We start from the raw sequence: 18,254 nt of genomic DNA, 5'->3' as shown, positions 1-18,254 counted from the left end.
TCATAAACAGAGACATAGGGGACCTACAGACACTTGACCCCACCCAGTTCGGCTTTGTAAAGGGCAGATCCTGCCTTTTGAACCTGGTTGACTTTTTTGAAACAGTCACTAGAGCCATTTATGAGGGCAAAGCAGTCCATACAGCCTACCTGGACTTGGCTAAGGCCTTCGACACAATACCCCACTCAGGCATCATAGATAAGCTCAACAGCTTAAACGTAAACCTTGTGTTTTGCTTGCATTCTGTTTTAACAGCATATTAAAACTTCAAAAGAGACCACAGCTCTCTCTGTTCTGAGTCAGGCAGAATTTTTTCTCTTCCTCCCACCCATTTAAGTTGTCTTGTTAAATACCACTGTCTTTCTAGTTGCCCGCCTCTTATGTTAATCTGACCATATATCTCATTTATCTCTACTTTCACTGGCTGATGTGAGTAATCACAAAACCATCACTTTTGAAATCCCACCCCTTCAATTATTTAAATTTATTGGCCATCCTACAGTATTTCATAGTACCAAAATACAAAAGTGACCACACCTTTCAGTCCATCTTGCTGTTTTAAAAATAGTAACTCTCCACTAAACCTTAACTTTTTAAACAGGTAAAACTCAAGTTACCTACTTTCATATCTAACTTCTAGTGCACACTGCAGAGTGCATTCTTTTCAATCTTACCTTTAAACATCCCTGTGACTAGCACTTTCTCTAATACCTGCTGGAAAGCACTAGGAAGCCTTAAACTCATACAAACACTGCACTCTCCTTGTTAACAAGGAGAAATTAATAGTAGGCACTAAACAGCCTATAATTGCAAAGTACCTTGCTAAGGAAACAGCTCATATACTTTACAAAGAAAAAAAAGCCCCAAACCAGGCATGTCCAAGGGTCAGCTTCCAGTGATTTCTCCTGTCCACCTGGTGAATCTGGGCATACTGGGGCAATGCAGCAATTGCCTCATGTACACAGACAACCCTCTCCTCCTACCACCCAACACTACAACCTGTGAGAGATGCACTTATATAGCCAAAATGGAAGCAAAGCTCTCTCCACCCAAGATTGTGCTAAACAGTCAAGAGGAGAAGGTTAACACCCACACTACACCTCAAGCAACACATAGCCCTTCTAAACCCGCACCACCAACACCCACATATAGCAACACTAAATCCACATATGCAGAGGCCCTTAACTGTAACCTGCCCAAGCAACAAAGACCTCTGAAGCTGAAACGCAAACAAACACCATTCACAACCAATGTGTCACATAGTTCACAACACCAGTGTGCCACCCAGCAACAGCCCCTAAGGCAAGACAATGTACCTAACACTTTAGTCATAGGTGACTCTATAGTCCGGCACACTGATGTCCCTCTCACCAGGTTGAATAAGGAGAAAGTTACAGTCAGCTGCCTGTCGGGTGCCAGGATCCACCACATAACGCATGCACTCAAGTCACTCCACAACAAGTACAAATATGACTCTGTCATTGTCCATGTTGGAGTGAATGACTTGAGACGTACCTCCCTGGACTACATGAAAAGAGACATGGAAGAGCTCTCGGATTATGTGGCCCAGGCAGGTATGACCCTAGCCCTGAGTAGCATCCTGCCTTCGCCCAGAATGATAACACAATATAAGGATAAAATGATTGACTTCAACAATTGGCTAAGCTTATGGTGTCATTCAAAGGGGATCCAGTATCTGTCTGCCTGGGATGACATGATTGACAGACCACGATGCTTTGCCAGAGATGGTCTGCCCCTGGGATTCAGATTACTGGCTAAGGTTCTTGCCACCCCTATAGTGCCTTTTTTAGGCAAACTTCAAAGGACAAAGCCACCACCATAACAGGTACAAGCATGCAAAATCTGAAGGTAATGCTACTCAATGCTAGAAGTCTAAACCTCAAAATGCACTCTCTCGAGGCACTCCTAAAAATGGAGAACATCGATATCTGTGCAGTAACTGAGACCTGGTTCAAGGCTCCAGAGAGCACCCCTGCAATACCAGGCTACAACTCTTACCACACTTTTCGGCCACCAAACCAGGACCGAAACACTAAAGGTGGAGGAGTGTCAATATTCACCAAGGATATTCACACCACCAGGCTAGTTGGCCAACACAATGTGTCTGAAATTCTCCAAGTGCAACTAACACTAGGTAAGACTGCAATCCAAATTGTAGCTTGCTACAGATCGCCCACCATACCCCAAGATTCTCACTACACCTTTCTAAACATACTGGAAAATATTAAGATAGAACCAAACACCCTAATACTGGGTGATTTTAACTACCCTGCCATTAACTGGGAAAACTACTCATGTCCCAACACCTTTGCACAACGGTTCTTGGAATTCATAAATTCCAACGCCCTGGATCAACTAATCCATAGTCCCACCAGGGGCTCCAATATCCTAGACCTGGTCATTACCAACATGGGAAATCAATGCTCCATACCTATGGTCACCCCTCGTTAGTCAGGTCTGACCATAAGCTAATCACCCTTAACATCCACATCCCACCCCACCCCCAGTAAAGAAACCACCATAAAAACTTCTCTAAAGCCAACTTCATGCTACTCAAGTCAGAAGTGACAAACTTCATGACACCTATGCAGACGGAACTGAAAGTTCAACTGCTGAATCCTACACTACGGCACTGTACGAGCACATCCACTCATGCATGAATCGTGCCATCCCAAATAGAACCAAAATGCTCTCATCCAAAAAAAGGAAGCCAATTTGGTGGTCCCCTGCCATAAACAAACTTTACAACAAAAGGAAGAAACTTTTGCAGAAAAGAGGAAAATCCCAGGATGCAAAAACTCCTTACTAGCCTCAGTAAGAAACTGAGATGCCTCATAAAATCCTCCAAAGCTAGTTACGAAAATAAAATTGCCAAAAATTCCAAAGACAACCACAAAGCATTCTATAATTATGTCAAGAATCTAAATGGCAATGCTCAGATCTGCTCTGAGCTAAAACAGAATGGCATTAAATATACTGATCCGAAGGATATTGCCAATATCCTGGCAGATCGATTCAGTGCCAACTTCACCCCACTCTCACCCCTAAATGGCCCATCTCAATACCGGAAGATTGCCAAATTCCAGTAATAATGGCCACACAGGTACAAAACGCACTCTCTAAAGCCAAGAATACAGCATCCATGGGACCAGATGACATCCCGGGCTGTGTACTACATGAACTACAATATGAACTGGCACCTCACCTAAGTGTCATGTTTAATCATAGCCTCACCTCAGGTTTCGTGCCCACTGAGTGGCGCAGAGCTATAGTTATCCCAATCCACAAGGGGGGATCCACCTTGGATCCCGGAAACTACCGTCCCATCAGTCTGACAAGCCTTATCTGCAAGGCCATGGAGCGTATTATCATGGAACTTATAAACAAAAGCATTGGCAACCTTCAAACACTGGACCCCACCCAGTTTGGGTTTGTGAAGGGCCAATCTTGTCTCCTGAACCTGATTGACTTCTTTGAATCAGTCTCCAGAGCCATGGACAAGGGTAAGGTGGTCCACACAGCCTATCTAGACCTTGCCAAGGCCTTTGACACCATCCCCCACTCTGGAATCATAGATAAACTTACCAAGTTGGGCATTAATCCCTATGTCACCCAATGGGTTGCTAAATGGCTTACTGATAGAACCCACACTGTAAAAGTAGCCGACTCCAAATCCAGCTCCAGACAAGTGACAAGTGGAGTACCTCAGGGTTCAGTCCTGGGGCCGCTCTTGTTTGGCATCTACTTCTCTGAAGTACAGGTCAACACTAAGGGACTCTGGCTAACAAAGTTTGCAGATGACTGCAAACTGGGAGCCATTATTGAATCCCCAAATGATGTGGATACTCTACAAAAGGGCCTTACAGAAACAGAAGCTTGGTGCCAGAGACATGGGCTCAAGCTCAATGCCAAGAAATGTATTGTTATCCCCTTTGGGAAAAAACATGTATCCATGAATTACCATATAGGTGGCAGTACACTAAACACAGAAAGTGTGATAAGAGACTTAGGGACACAGGTGGACAGTGGTCTCACCTTTGATAACCACATTGCCACAACAGTCAGGAAATCCTTCTATGTGGCACACCTCATCACGAAGGGCTTTTCATCCAGAAAAAAGGAGGTCATTGTCCCACTGTACTCATCCCTCATTAGACCCATTATAGAATACAATGCCCCATTTGGTATGTACCTCTCAAGACATCTGCAACAACTGGAAAGGCCTCAGAAATACCTCACTAAAAGAATCACAGGCCTAAAGCAGATGCCCTATGCTGACCACCTTAAAAAACTCCAGCTATACTCTGTCACATATCGTCTACTCAGAGGCGATCTCTGCTTAACATACAAGGCCATGTCAAACCCATAGCTGTTGGACATGCCACACTTAAAGAAATCCCAATCCCTCAGAGCTACACGCTCCAGGGATCTAAACCTTGTCATCACAATAAACAAAACATGTTGGAGGGATAGGTTCCTGACCCAGAGACTCCCCAGACTCTGGAATAGATTGCCCATACATGTCAAGCAGAGTGCCTCTTTGGACCTCTTCAAGAGGAACCTTGACGATTGGATGGGAGAAAGGAAATTTACCCCAGGGATCACGTCAATCACCCTGCTAGACAGGGGTCCAAGAAAGTAAATAATGTGGGAAGAAATATTCAGGGAATTGTTATGGCTAGGCTTGTATAGGCCCTAGGGCTGATAGCCTAGTACTAACCTATGAACCTATGAACCTATGTCACTAGATGGGTTGCAAACTGGCTAAAGGACAGAACCCATAAAGTTAAAATCACTGGAGCAATGTCAGACTCAAAGCCAGTAACAAGTGGTGTCCCACAAGGATCTGTCCTGGGACCCCTCTTGTTCGGCATTTATTTCTCAGATGTTAAAGCAAACATGGGAGAGTTGTGGCTGACAAAGTTTGCAGATGACTGCAAACTAGGCGCCATAGTTGATACACCAGCGGACACATACATCCTACAAAAAGGCCACACAGAAACGGACAACTGGTGCCGGAGTCACGGCCTTAAACTAAATGCCAAAAAATGTATAGACATCCCCTTTGGGAAAAACAAAGTACCCACAAATTATCACATAGACAGCAACCCACTGAGTACAGAAAAAGTAATCAGAGACCTAGGGACCCAAGTCGACAGCGACCTCTCATTTGACACCCATGTTGCCAAAGTGGTTAGAAAAACATTCTACCTTGCACACCTCATCATGAAGGGATTCACATCCAGATCCAAGGATGTCATTGTACCCCTATACTCCTCCCTCATCAGACCCATGATTGAGTACAATGCCCCATTTGGTATGTATCACGTACCAAATCCTATGCAAGGGGGTTTGCACGGTCCAAACCATATATCCAAATTGACCAAATAGACCAGCAAGGCAGCACAGAGTTCAATGAATTTATTCAAAAATTGTGTCCATAACAGACTAGTTTCGGCCAACAGCCTTCTTCAGTGTAACACAATATAGTCAAGTTACATTTTAATCATCATTTAAATACTTATCCAGAGCCAATCACAATCATTGGCTCATGAATATTAATAAATATTTTGAAAAATCCTCATTTTGTAGAACATACAAGGGTACTCTGTACATAGATAAATTTGTTCCCAAATTTGAGGTGAACCACCCCAAGGAGGTGCAAACACAGAATTGTAAAGATGTAATATTATTATTATTGAGGTGTAACCATTCCCATGTTCATATTAGTAAAGAGTAAAATTAGAAAAGTCATAAACCCTGGCTATTACTCCAATATACATCAAGAGCACCAAAAATATAATGCTCCAATTACATGGTATGGTCAAATGAATAAACATGGAAGCATACGTGAAAACTTCAAGATAACAATATATGTTTGAATGTGTATGAAGACACGAAAATGACCAAAATAAAAATAGTAACTAAAGAAAAAAAAAAAAAAAAAAAAAAAAAAAACATGCTTATGGACACTTGCTGATTTCTTACACTATTTAACTTCTGGGCCTACAACCACGGAAGGTGCTTTGAACTATAAACGCAATGTCTTGGGGGAAACAGGTATAAGATATAATATACCCTGGACACATTGAATAGGGGGATTACATTGTTTGCCCGTGACAAATGTGTATTTCTTTTATAAGCATACATAACATTTAGGGTGTATTTAAACACTCATATGAATGAAACCAACCTCTTTGATAGAATACTATTGGGTAGTACCTTTTCTATGTGTTGTAGTGCCTAATGATTTTGATTTTCAACAATATTCTTTGGGAGTTGGGTATGGTCTGTTATTAGGAAGGTTTATAATGTGGGATGCATTGGATACATTATTGAATACATGCTGACCTTATATACGGCCTATCCTTATGGACAGGTAACCATACCAACCATTTTGATTTTGATATATCATGTTTTGAGTGAATGAGTCGCTAAATATTAAGACACATTGAAGGTATAATTTTGACATATTTAAGCGATCACTTGGGGATATATCTAGTATTTGTAGGAACTGTACTATCACCTATGTTGTTCATTTATTCTGGCTAATACAGAAGTGATACTTTTTGGATTGAATTACTGAACATTTTTCTTGTAACTAATGCAGGATGGGGATTTGGGACCCTTATGTTGTGCTTGGGGACTGAAAATGCAAATACCTTATGTTTCCTAAAAAATGTTTCTGGGTTAGTAATATGATTCTCTTTTGGATGTAACTTCTGGGTACACGGACTGTGTAGGATCGAATAGTGTACAATATTTGTATTTTAGTTTTCGAATTGTGGTTAGAACTACATACCAAAAAATTTTTATAGGTTTATGTAATATATGGTTACACACCTTGTGTGTATACCTATATGGTTTACTGTTGGAACAATAATTAGCCTAAGGACTACATAGTGCAGTGTATGATTGTGTATTACTATCTATGATATAGGACATATTTATATTTATATATGTTCCTGATTATATACTTGCTAGTGTACAAATTTTATCATCCACCTGGGGATCTTTAGACCGTGTGTCACAGGAATTTTCAAACATTTAAGGTTTGGAATCATTGATATATTCAGTCTTTGGTCATTGGAGATGTTAACCAACAGGGGTATGCAGGCCTGCATAGATGCTTGATGCTAGAATATATTAAACACACATTAGCTGATATGATTCCTGGAAGCTATTATACCCAATAAGAGGAATATATAATTAATGGGCCGTTTTGGTCATCTTCCTAACATACAAGTTTTTGATTGATAACCATTGTGGTGAATTGTTATAAGTTGATCATTTGTCAAGATTGGGAATTATATGGCCTTTAAAAAGTTAAATATACCAATGGGTATAACATATACATGGTTGTATTGATATACAGCAGCAGTTATGTCATTTGACTTTTTCAGTTATTGCCATTCATCTATCTAATAACGAGCCTCTGCTCGGTCCCCCAGTATTGATTAAAAGATTTGCCTTGTTATCTCCTGTTGTATGTGTTAATTGAGTGAATAATGTATATGGATACCAACTGAAAATATACTCAATATATGGTGACTGGTACAACCATTTGGTTGAGAGAGTGATTTGCAATATTTATGAAGGTTTCTCTAATAGATCTTCTTAATTGAATTTAATATGGCTTGGACTTGTGTCCATTATTGAGTACTTGACTCACATAATTTGATTATTTTGTACATTGAATATGTGGCACTCTTTACACTTAGTGTTGCGAAATATTACAGCTTAGTAACACCCACACTGGCTTATTGTGGCACTTCTAACAAGGGGTTGTTTCCAGTGGACAATCATGTCCATTGAAGTGTAGAACATTGAACCTTTGGATCAGTGTTTAAATATTGATTCATTCTGATATTGTGTTTATACACTCCACTTATTAGTCATTGGTAATATAATAATAATTTAACTTTTCACCAAAATATTTTGGTGCTCTACCTGATATAGGGATATATTTGCATTGCATTACAGTGTTATTTGTGCTTCCTGCCGCCCCTGGGATTCTCTACCTAGGTTCAGCTTATATCTTATAAAACACTTTTCTGGTTGATGCGACTGGGTATACCGTATATAGTCGATTCTTTTGATTAAGTATTATACTCCTGGGACAATTTTGTGCTCCATCAGTTCTTATTGGAGGTATAATCAAACTTTGTTCACATCATGGATCTAAATACCATTCTATCTGGGTTATGTGCTGATCGGCAAGACATAGCAGTATTTGGCATTGATAAATTGCCAAGCAATGATCCAGGCAATACGGTTCAGACCTCTTTGGCAGATTGTGACATGTTTTTCCATTCAATCACTAGGGCGTTTAAGACTCTCAGATCCAATATTTGGCATCTTAAGTTATTTAAGGCATATTCGGCCCAAAACATGGCTCCCAGAGGATTACGAATACGAACACAGCCTCTAGTAGGGAAGCCAGATGATAAATTAAATCAAGATTGGCAAGAGGCTCTTCAGACTGGATCTATGACATTTGTGAACATTTTGCTGCAATACTATGAAAGGACAGTAGATTCCAATATATTGGAAATCAAAAACATATGCTCTGAGGCTCACAAGTTTGAATCCTCCCCAAAATATCAGGATAATATAAAAAAATTATCTTCAGAACTGATGGAGCATGAAAAAACCCTAAAAGAACGCAAAATTAAGAAATTTCATCGTGATTTTTCCGATTACCAAAGGGGGAAACCATTTGATTTCAGTAGATCGGTGAGATTTGTTGATACTAATCAGGTTAGAACGGGGCCCAGTCGCACCAAAAAGAGACCACGCTCTATTCTTAAGAATAAGGGGGAGAGTTCGTACAGTACATCTGGTGATGAATCCTCCCTCACTGATTTTGAGGTATCTGGGGAAAGGGTTTCACCTAATAGGAAGAAAACTAATAAAATTTCCCCTTTAGAGGGAATAAGGGACACCGGGGCGGTAGGAAGCACAGAAAGACCAAATACCCCGGTCTCCCTTCAGGGTCTACTGGACAACTTCTTGAAATAGATGATACATTAGGGTCCACTCAGAATGTATTAAATTTATCCAGCACCATACTGACGGATGAACAGATGGCATTGTTAAATAAGGGTCTAAACTATATTCCTTCTTTTTTCAGCCAGGAATACCATATAGTACAGGATTTACAGGTCTTTTGTAGGAGACTTAATCTTAGACTGTTTTTTGAGGATAACCACTCAGAACCTTCTGATGACTTCCGTTTTGGCAAATCTTCATTCCAACCTCCTATGAATAAATATGTGTCCATTTTTATGGACAGTATTTTGAGGGATATTCATTTCGAGAATATGGGACATATTATGTTGGCTAGTAATTTGACCTCTGAAGATAGGATAGCTTTGAATATTCTGTGTGATAACAAAGATATAGTCATTGTCCCTGCTGATAAAGGAGGTGCGGTTGTAGTTTGGAATACTGCGGATTATGTCCAGGAGGGGTTAACTCAATTGTCAGATGCTAAGTGTTATATGAATATGTCTATAGACCCTACACCAGTATTCAAGGATGAAATTGATTGTTTTTTGCGGCTTGCCTATGAGGAGGGTATTATAAACAAGAAATGTTTGGATTCACTCATGGTTTCTGAACCATGTAAACAAATATTATACCTTTTACCTAAAATTCATAAATCCTTAGTAAAACCTCCAGGCAGACCAATAGTCTCAGGAATAGGTTCTTTGACTGAACCATTGTCGGCCTTCCTTACCAAATATCTTAAACCCCTATTGGAACATATAAGATCCAGGCTGCAGGACACCACTCATTTTCTACAAATTATCAGGGAAACTCAATTGGAACCCGAGTGGTACTTATGTACCTTGGATGTGAAATCATTATATACAAGCATACCACATTGGGCGGGTCTTCAATCTTTACAGTATTGGTTGGAAAGGGCTAATCTATATTCACCGGGCTTTAACACTCTTTTGATATGTATGTCTGAACATGTATTAAACAAGAATGTCTTGTATTTCCAAGGCCAATGTTACTGGCAGCTACAAGGAACAGCTATGGGGGCATCCTTTGCCCCCATATACGCTGACCTATTCATGGCTTATGTTGAAGAATATATGATCTATGATACATCACATAATATATTCCAGGTTGAAATGGATATTTGGAGACGCTACCTGGATGATTGCTGGTTGGTGTGGCGGGCTGATGTGTGTTATCTAAGGGAATTTGTTGAGTATCTTAATGATAATATCTGGGGAATAGAATTTTCAGTGTCATATGACAGAAACAGCATTAGTTTTTTGGATGTCACTGTATATAGGAACTCAGACAACACCCTGTCTACCAGGGTGTATCGTAAATACCCTCAATATAATACCCTGCTACACGCATCAAGTTTACATCCCCGTCACACCATCAGGAGCATTCCTATATCCCAGTTCATACGTATCAAACGGCTCAGTTCAAACACAGAGGAATACCACATGGCCAGTAGGGATCTCAGTCGGAGATTTACCGAAAGGGGATATGACAGATGTGATATTCTGTCTGCACAGAGTAGAGCTAATACCCTTGATAGGGATGATTTACTACAATATCATAACAAGAATCAAAATAAATCATCACGCAGTACAGATGTCAGGTTCATCACCACATATGGCCGAAATGTTAATATGATTAGAAACATTATTAACAAACATTGGAATATTTTACTGGCCAATGAAAAGCTACGGAATGTCTTGGGACCCCGTTGTCTCTTTTCATATAAACGAGGCAAAACCTTAGGCTCTTATTTTTCACATTTCAAACATATGGCAAGTGGGGGGACGACCCATAAACAACTGACATTCCATGGTGATGAACTTATTGGTTCATTCCCCTGTGGTCATTGCGGATCCTGCCAATACATGTATAAATCTAAGGAGTTTACCAGTCGCAACACCAGTAGAATTTTTGACATCAAAGTTTTTGGTAATTGTAGTAGCGATTGGGTGGTGTACCTGGCGTCATGTCACTGTGGGGGTTTTTATGTTGGACAAACATCTAGGGCTTTGAGACTAAGGATGAATGAACATCGTAGCGATATCAAGAACCATAAAGAGACTAGCGCTCTATATCAACATACCTTAAAACACCCTCAGGCTAGGTTTACCTTTATGGTCATTGATCGCATCTCTGGAGATAGAACCAATAAACAGGGCTGGCATGGTTCATTGGATCAAAAGGAGAAATACTGGATTACTACATTGGGGGGTCTATTTCATCCTGGATTGAATGACCATCTTTAGGAGAAGTTGGTCACAGAAGCAATATGGTATTTGATAAACATTTATGTCGATCCAACTGATCCCATTAAGCGGATCATATTTCTTTAGGAAATTACATACCTAGCAACTTGGCTGGTACTGATTATGAGCCCCATTTGAATTATACATAGTATAAAGCAGGTATCACACAGTATGTATAATAGTATACCGTAAATGATATAGGTATATATTTATCCTATTTCTGGTATTTACATGCCTTTGATTTTCCTTTTGTTTGGATATAGAATGTTCAGGCTTCTTACCCTAATTACCCTAAGTATTTGATATGTAACATTTCTGGGGCCTTCAAGTAATGATTTGTAAAGCCGAAGACTATTGCTATTGACCAGATATGGGTATATGATAGGATGGACAGACAATAGTATGTTAACAAGTGGCCAGATATCATGACCAAAATCTTTTTGGGATATTCATGTTAACTTTTAGTATTGTTCTCTCTATTATCTTAGACAAGTTAATAACATATAGCTGTATTTATCAGTATAACATCAGTCTTGGAAGTTTACGATATATGTTATGGGATTATCTTCGACAAGAGATTATTATGGTGGATGTTGCTGTCTTGCATACATTATTATTATATCTTTTTTCTTTAGTTACTATTTTTATTTTGGTCATTTTCGTGTCTTCATACACATTCAAACATATATTGTTATCTTGAAGTTTTCACGTATGCTTCCATGTTTATTCATTTGACCATACCATGTAATTGGAGCATTATATTTTTGGTGCTCTTGATGTATATTGGAGTAATAGCCAGGGTTTATGACTTTTCTAATTTTACTCTTTACTAATATGAACATGGGAATGGTTACACCTCAATAATAATAATATTACATCTTTACAATTCTGTGTTTGCACCTCCTTGGGGTGGTTCACCTCAAATTTGGGAACAAATTTATCTATGTACAGAGTACCCTTGTATGTTCTACAAAATGAGGATTTTTCAAAATATTTATTAATATTCATGAGCCAATGATTGTGATTGGCTCTGGATAAGTATTTAAATGATGATTAAAATGTAACTTGACTATATTGTGTTACACTGAAGAAGGCTGTTGGCCGAAACTAGTCTGTTATGGACACAATTTTTGAATAAATTCATTGAACTCTGTGCTGCCTTGCTGGTCTATTTGGTCCATTTGGTATGTATCTCACCCGGCATTTGCAACAGCTGGAGAGACCACAAAAGTACCTCACCAAGAGGATCAAGGGTCTCCAACATATGTCTTATTCTGCCAGACTAAAGAAACTTCATCTCTATTCAGTAGCATACTGCCTGCTCAGAGGTGATCTCTGCCTGACGTACAAGGCCATGTCCAATCAGGATCTGATGGACATGCTCCACCTCAAAAAATCCAAATCCATCAGGACCACGAGAGCTAAAGACTTAAACCTCGGCACAAGTATGAATAGGACATGCTGGAGGGATAGATTCATAACCCAGAGGCTTCCCATGCTTTGGAACAAGATCCCAGTTCATATTAGGCAGAGCCCCTCACTGACTCTCTTCAAGAGAAATCTTGATGAGTGGATGGGAGATCATAAGTTTACCCCAGGGGTCACATCTGTGTCATTGCTAGACAGGGGCACAGTAAACTAATTCTATTATATAAGGGGACCTTCATTGTGTCACTACTAGACAGAGGCACAGTATTCTAAATTTATTCTGTACATTTGTGTACCATTTCATGGGGTGGCAAAAGCCACATCACTATGGCTAGGCTTACAAATGCCCCAGGGCAGATAGCCTAGTACTAAACTATGAAACTATGTGAAGCAGCCATTACTCAACAGTGATCTTGCTGTTATGTGGATTATAGTGATGGAAAGGTGACAACATGAAGAGGTGGTATTTCGTGTTAGAAGAACAGCATATAATGAAGTAGGATACAGGGTGGCAAGAAGAAACTATCAGACAAACCTATTCTAAGTTTATGATTGGGTTGTAGGAGAACTTGACAATGGAATACCAGTCAATGAACTCTACATGAACTTTAGAAATGCATTTTGTCCCCACAAAGGCAGCTGTTAGGAGAGCAAAAGTGGTTGTTAGTAAGATCAAAGCTTAATTAGATTGCTTCATGGTTAGATGATAGGGCATAGAGTATCAAGGCGAGCCAGACAGTATCAGGAACAGGGAAATGTACTTTAAGTAGCTTCTCTGTTTTTGACTGGTGGCATCATAAAAAAGTTGGTGAAAGCACCATTTACTAATTACAATGCAAAATTAAAGAACAAAAAAAGGTTAATTTACTTCATTCGGAAATCATCTGCAGCAAGTTTGGCATTATCAATTTGTATAATGTAGCTTGCATTATCCTGTTTTGCAGCAACAACCTATAAAAAAAGACAAAAATAAAAAAAATGCATTAGTGTTATTTTCAATAGGGACTGTAATCATGCAACTTTTTAGTAGAGATAACACAAAAGAGAGCCATGTTCATAGTGGATGCTGACCCCTGTCATTTGGAATGTGAGTGTAATGGGTGTGCATGCAGTCTACAAACTATGTATGCAGTGGAACAAAATGTTGCATTAAAGAATATCTTAATCTATGTTACTGGCTGCAGGAACTTGGAGGTAAAACCTTAAACTGTTTTGCAGTAGTAGTTGGCCCATTGGTGTAAATTCAGTGTTTCTGTCTATGACCCTTGCGCATTAAGGTTGATTAGTGGCCTTAAGTGCCAGATGGCTAGTCATGGTATGGGAAGTATAAATGGACAATGAACAAGATGAGGATTTCTAGTAGCTTGAGGTCTTTGTGTGCATGTGCATGTGTGTGTGTCTGTGTGTCATGGGGAACAATTAAAAGCAATGCATTATCGTATAATTGTAGCATACAGAAAATGTCCACATGACAGAGGCTGTATGAAGAGACAAAAAAGTGCTGCAATGTCTTCTCCAACAACCACATAGAGAAGCTCTATGAGAACTTAACACATATATTCTAGAACAATGGCGATAGATGTTGGACATGAGGGGAAACATGCATATTCTTCATAGGAATTTGCCAAAGCATGCAGGGAAATTTCATAGTAGTTAACTGACAATAACAGAAGCAAATTAAAATATTTTGAATGCCAACAATAATTTTATAGCATTTCTAATAAGCCCATTTTTGTTACAGCATTAAAAGGAAATCTATTAAGAAGAAGCCATGGGGACATATTCTTAAATTTGAGTAGGACTGCACCTGATTTACATATACACCTGTTTGCATTTCCTGCTCTCTTGTTAAACTCTGTGGATGGTAGCAGCTTTCCATGGGGTTGCTGTAGGAGCCAGCTGTAACATGACAGCATTGGTAGGATATGACAAGGTGAAGCCCCCTGTCTGCCTTAGTAACACGCATTGACCCCAACCGGAATCCTTTTCCTGACCCTAACCCTAACATACTGCTTACATTAAAAAGCCCTTTCCCTAACACTATCACTATTCAGAGAAATGTAAGATGATTACATTGTAGAGTTACTGGTCACTACATTAGAAAAGGAAATTTGTTTCGTTTTTCAATATACTAACTTTCTCTGTTTAGTGTTGTTAATATTATGAATAGTCAACATGTTTTTGGCAATATTTTTTGTTGATCATTTAACATGTCGACAATTCATTGTATAATCATAAATGTATACTCACATATACATAAAATCATATTCTTTAACACTCAACTAGCCAAGCAGTCAATCACTAATGATCACAAACACCTCCTGTTAACAATTCAATACAGCACATCAAATCTGACCTCGAATAAATACATAAAATAGCAGTTTTTCTTTGTAACAGGAAACGTACAACTACTAGAAACTGCTTCATACCCCTCCTGAGTGAAAATGTAACAGTGTGCTATCTCCCTTGGTTACTTTGAGTTTACAACAAAATCATTTAAATTGGGCTCCCCCCAACCCCAATGCTTAGGCTACACTCCTCTTATTCTCTTACTTAAGCATATTATTTCTAAAGTAGATTACAAAGGTGTCCTTGATAACTTGAATCAGTAAACAGATTCAGAACTGGAATGCAGTGCAATTTATCTGATTGCATTATCTTATAAAACATAAAATATAATGATAATATATCACAGCAAGACTGTATGTAATATATATATATATATATATATATATATATATATATATATATTAACCCACTGTAGATGAGGCTGTAGTTTGGTTACTCAGGTTGTGCCCTTCTGATGAAATAATGCCTCCATAGGAAAAAAAAATACAAACTACACAGACCCTGCCATGATGCATTATCATAATAATACTGAAAGAGTATCTCTGAAACTTTCCACTCTGTCAATGGAACATATAAGATAGTGCCTTGGAGACAGTACTATTTTAAAATAACAATGCCGTATGGGAGTGAAATGTCTTCCATATTAAATTGTTTTGGCAGGGATAAGGCTAAGAAAGAAGATCAGTGCACTAAGACAGACTTTTTTATGTTAAGGGTAACCAGTTCCTGGAACAGATTGTCAGTGAAGGTAATAGGACAAGAAGATTGAGAGCATGTCATCAGTGTGATGTTTGTCAAACCTTATTTCAGTAATATTCAGGATAAGTTGACTTTGTTAAAAAGAGAGAGAGCTTTTGCATTTGGTGATGAGAATACAGTGACCTTATAAAATGAGGGATATGAGGATTTCCCCACTCATGGTTAGAGGCTTGCATCCTGATTTGTTGTAACTGCATTCCTCACATAGTGTGTCTCACAGCCTTCGTCTGAGTTCCTGCTGCCGTTCCAAAAAACATAACTACTACTTACAGAAGAGGAGAATTTGAAGTGCACATGTTAGAGGCATATACTAAATCTGAGATTGTGATACCCCAAAATACTTCCTCTACTCTGAAGTATGGCAGTCTTAGAGTTGGTATATGCAAGTATCAGGGATGTGGGGGTCATAGACTGTCATGCTGAAAGCTTCAGGAGAATGAAGCCCCCCTATATAAAATGCTTTAATGCTATAAAAGTGAGAATTGAATGATGTTATTTTGATTTGTCTCACAGTTTATTTTTATATTCTCAAATCTCACAGTCTCAGGTCTCCAATTTGTGTTATGAACGTACATTGGGAAAGTCTATAAGTTGCCATTATCTATGCCAAAGAGCTTTTCTTTACTGTTCATGCTGAGTAATTTTGCTTCAGTTTTTCATCTGGTATGAAGAGTGAATGTTTTGCTACAGTTGTGGCAACCTGGAAAAGGCTGATGGTGGAGGAACAGTGGCACCAGTGGATCTCACTTTCATGGAGACAGTCATGCAACAAAGGACTCTGTTTTTGGATGCCACAAAAAAATGCAAATGGTGTATGTTCAGATACAAGTTATCATTCCCAACAGTTAATAGTACTTGTTTTCAGTTAGGAATGCAACTGTCTTGGCTCTTTCCACACCAGATGGTTTGCAGGAGCTTCCATCTACTTTGAATTATTTGAATGAAGCGTCAGTGACTTCATATCCTGCAAAAGATAATAACGGCAGGAAACTGCTGAAATGGGAGAGGGCCGAGAGTATGACTATGACCAACGAAAAGGTGAGGTGGTGGCAGCCTGTGTTCTACTGGGTTTATGATGGCAGGAAAGGATTTGAATGGCTATTTGATAGGCTTTTGGAAATTAATATCACTGCTGTGATGCCTGGCTACGTGGCACAGAGGGATGAAATCCAGACAATAGCCCAGAAAACCCATATTTAAGTAATAGGGCAAGGATCTCAGAGACCAGCAGGAGAGGCTGAATTTGGGCAGCTGATAGGTTCATAGGTTCATAGGTTCATACTAGGCTATCTGCCCTAGGGCATTTATAAGCCTAGCCAGAGTGTGTTTGGCTTTCGCCACCCATTTTAAATTAATTTTGCTATAACCTTTTTTGAGGTTAGTATACTGTGCCTCTGTCTAACAGTGACACAGAAGTGATACCCGGGGTAAACCTACAATCTCCCATCCACTCATCAAGATTCCTCTTGAAGAAAGTCAATGAGGGACTCTGCCTAACCTGGACTGGGATTTTATTCCAGAGTGAAGGGAGCCTCTGGGTTATGAATCTGTCCCTCCAGCATGTCCTATTTATTTCAGTGCTGAGATTCAAGTCTCTTGAGCGCGTAGCTCAATGGGATTTGGATTTTCTGAGGTGCAGCATGTCCATTAATTCTGGGTTGGATATGGCTTTATACGTCAGGTACAGATCGCCTCTGAGCAGGCTGTATGCCACTGAGTAGAGCTGGAGTTTCTTTAACCGGGCAGCATATGGCATCTGTTTGAGCCCTTTGATCCTCTTGGTGAGGTACTTTTGGGGTCTTTCCAGTTGCTGCAGGTGTCTGCTAAGGTACATCCCAAAAGGGGCATTGTACTCAATTATGGGCCTGATGAGGGATGAGTAAAGAGGCACGATGATCTCCCCTGATCTACATGTGAATCCCTTCATGATTAGGTGGGCTATATAAAATGTTTTTCTAACCACTTTGGCCATGTGGTTGTCAAATGAGAGATTGCTATCAACTTGGGTCCCCAGGTCCCTAATTACTTCTTCTGTACTTAATGTATTACCACCTATGTGGTAATTTGTGGGCACTTTGTTTTTGCCAAAGTGGACGACTATACACTTTTTGGCATTTAGCTTGAGGTCATGGCTCTGGCACCAGTTGTCTGTTTCTATGAGGCCCTTTTGGAGGATGCTTGTGTCGGCTAGAGAGTCGATTATGGTGCCCATTTTGCAGTCATCTGCGAACTTGGTCAGCCACAATCCTTCTGTGTTGGCCTGTACCTCCAAGAAATATATACCGAACAAGAGAGGTCCCATGACTGAGCCTTGTGGGACGCCACTTGTAACTGGTTTGGAGTCTGACATGGCTCCAGCAATTCTAACCATGTGGGTTCTGTTCTTGAGCTGGTTTGCAACCCATCTAGTGACATAGG

General features: G+C 39.6%; 1 protein-coding gene across 1 annotated transcript in view; it reads right to left on the bottom strand.

The window, feature by feature from the left end:
• The window catches only part of LOC122788075 (keratin, type I cytoskeletal 15-like), a 121,351-nt gene that overhangs the window by 79,402 nt on the left and 23,695 nt on the right, over positions 1-18,254 (bottom strand). The window contains exon 2 of the mRNA XM_044054999.1: positions 13,597-13,679. Within this exon, the coding sequence (XP_043910934.1) occupies positions 13,597-13,679 (83 nt within the window). The remainder of the gene's footprint in view (positions 1-13,596; positions 13,680-18,254) is intronic.

Source organism: Protopterus annectens, chromosome 13.part0 (genome assembly GCF_019279795.1).
Source record: "Protopterus annectens isolate FY-2018-M chromosome 13.part0, PAN1.0, whole genome shotgun sequence".
NCBI lineage: Eukaryota > Metazoa > Chordata > Ceratodontiformes > Protopteridae > Protopterus > Protopterus annectens.
The sequence above is the reverse complement of the archived record's forward strand: the minus strand, read 5'-3'. Positions and strand labels throughout refer to the sequence as shown.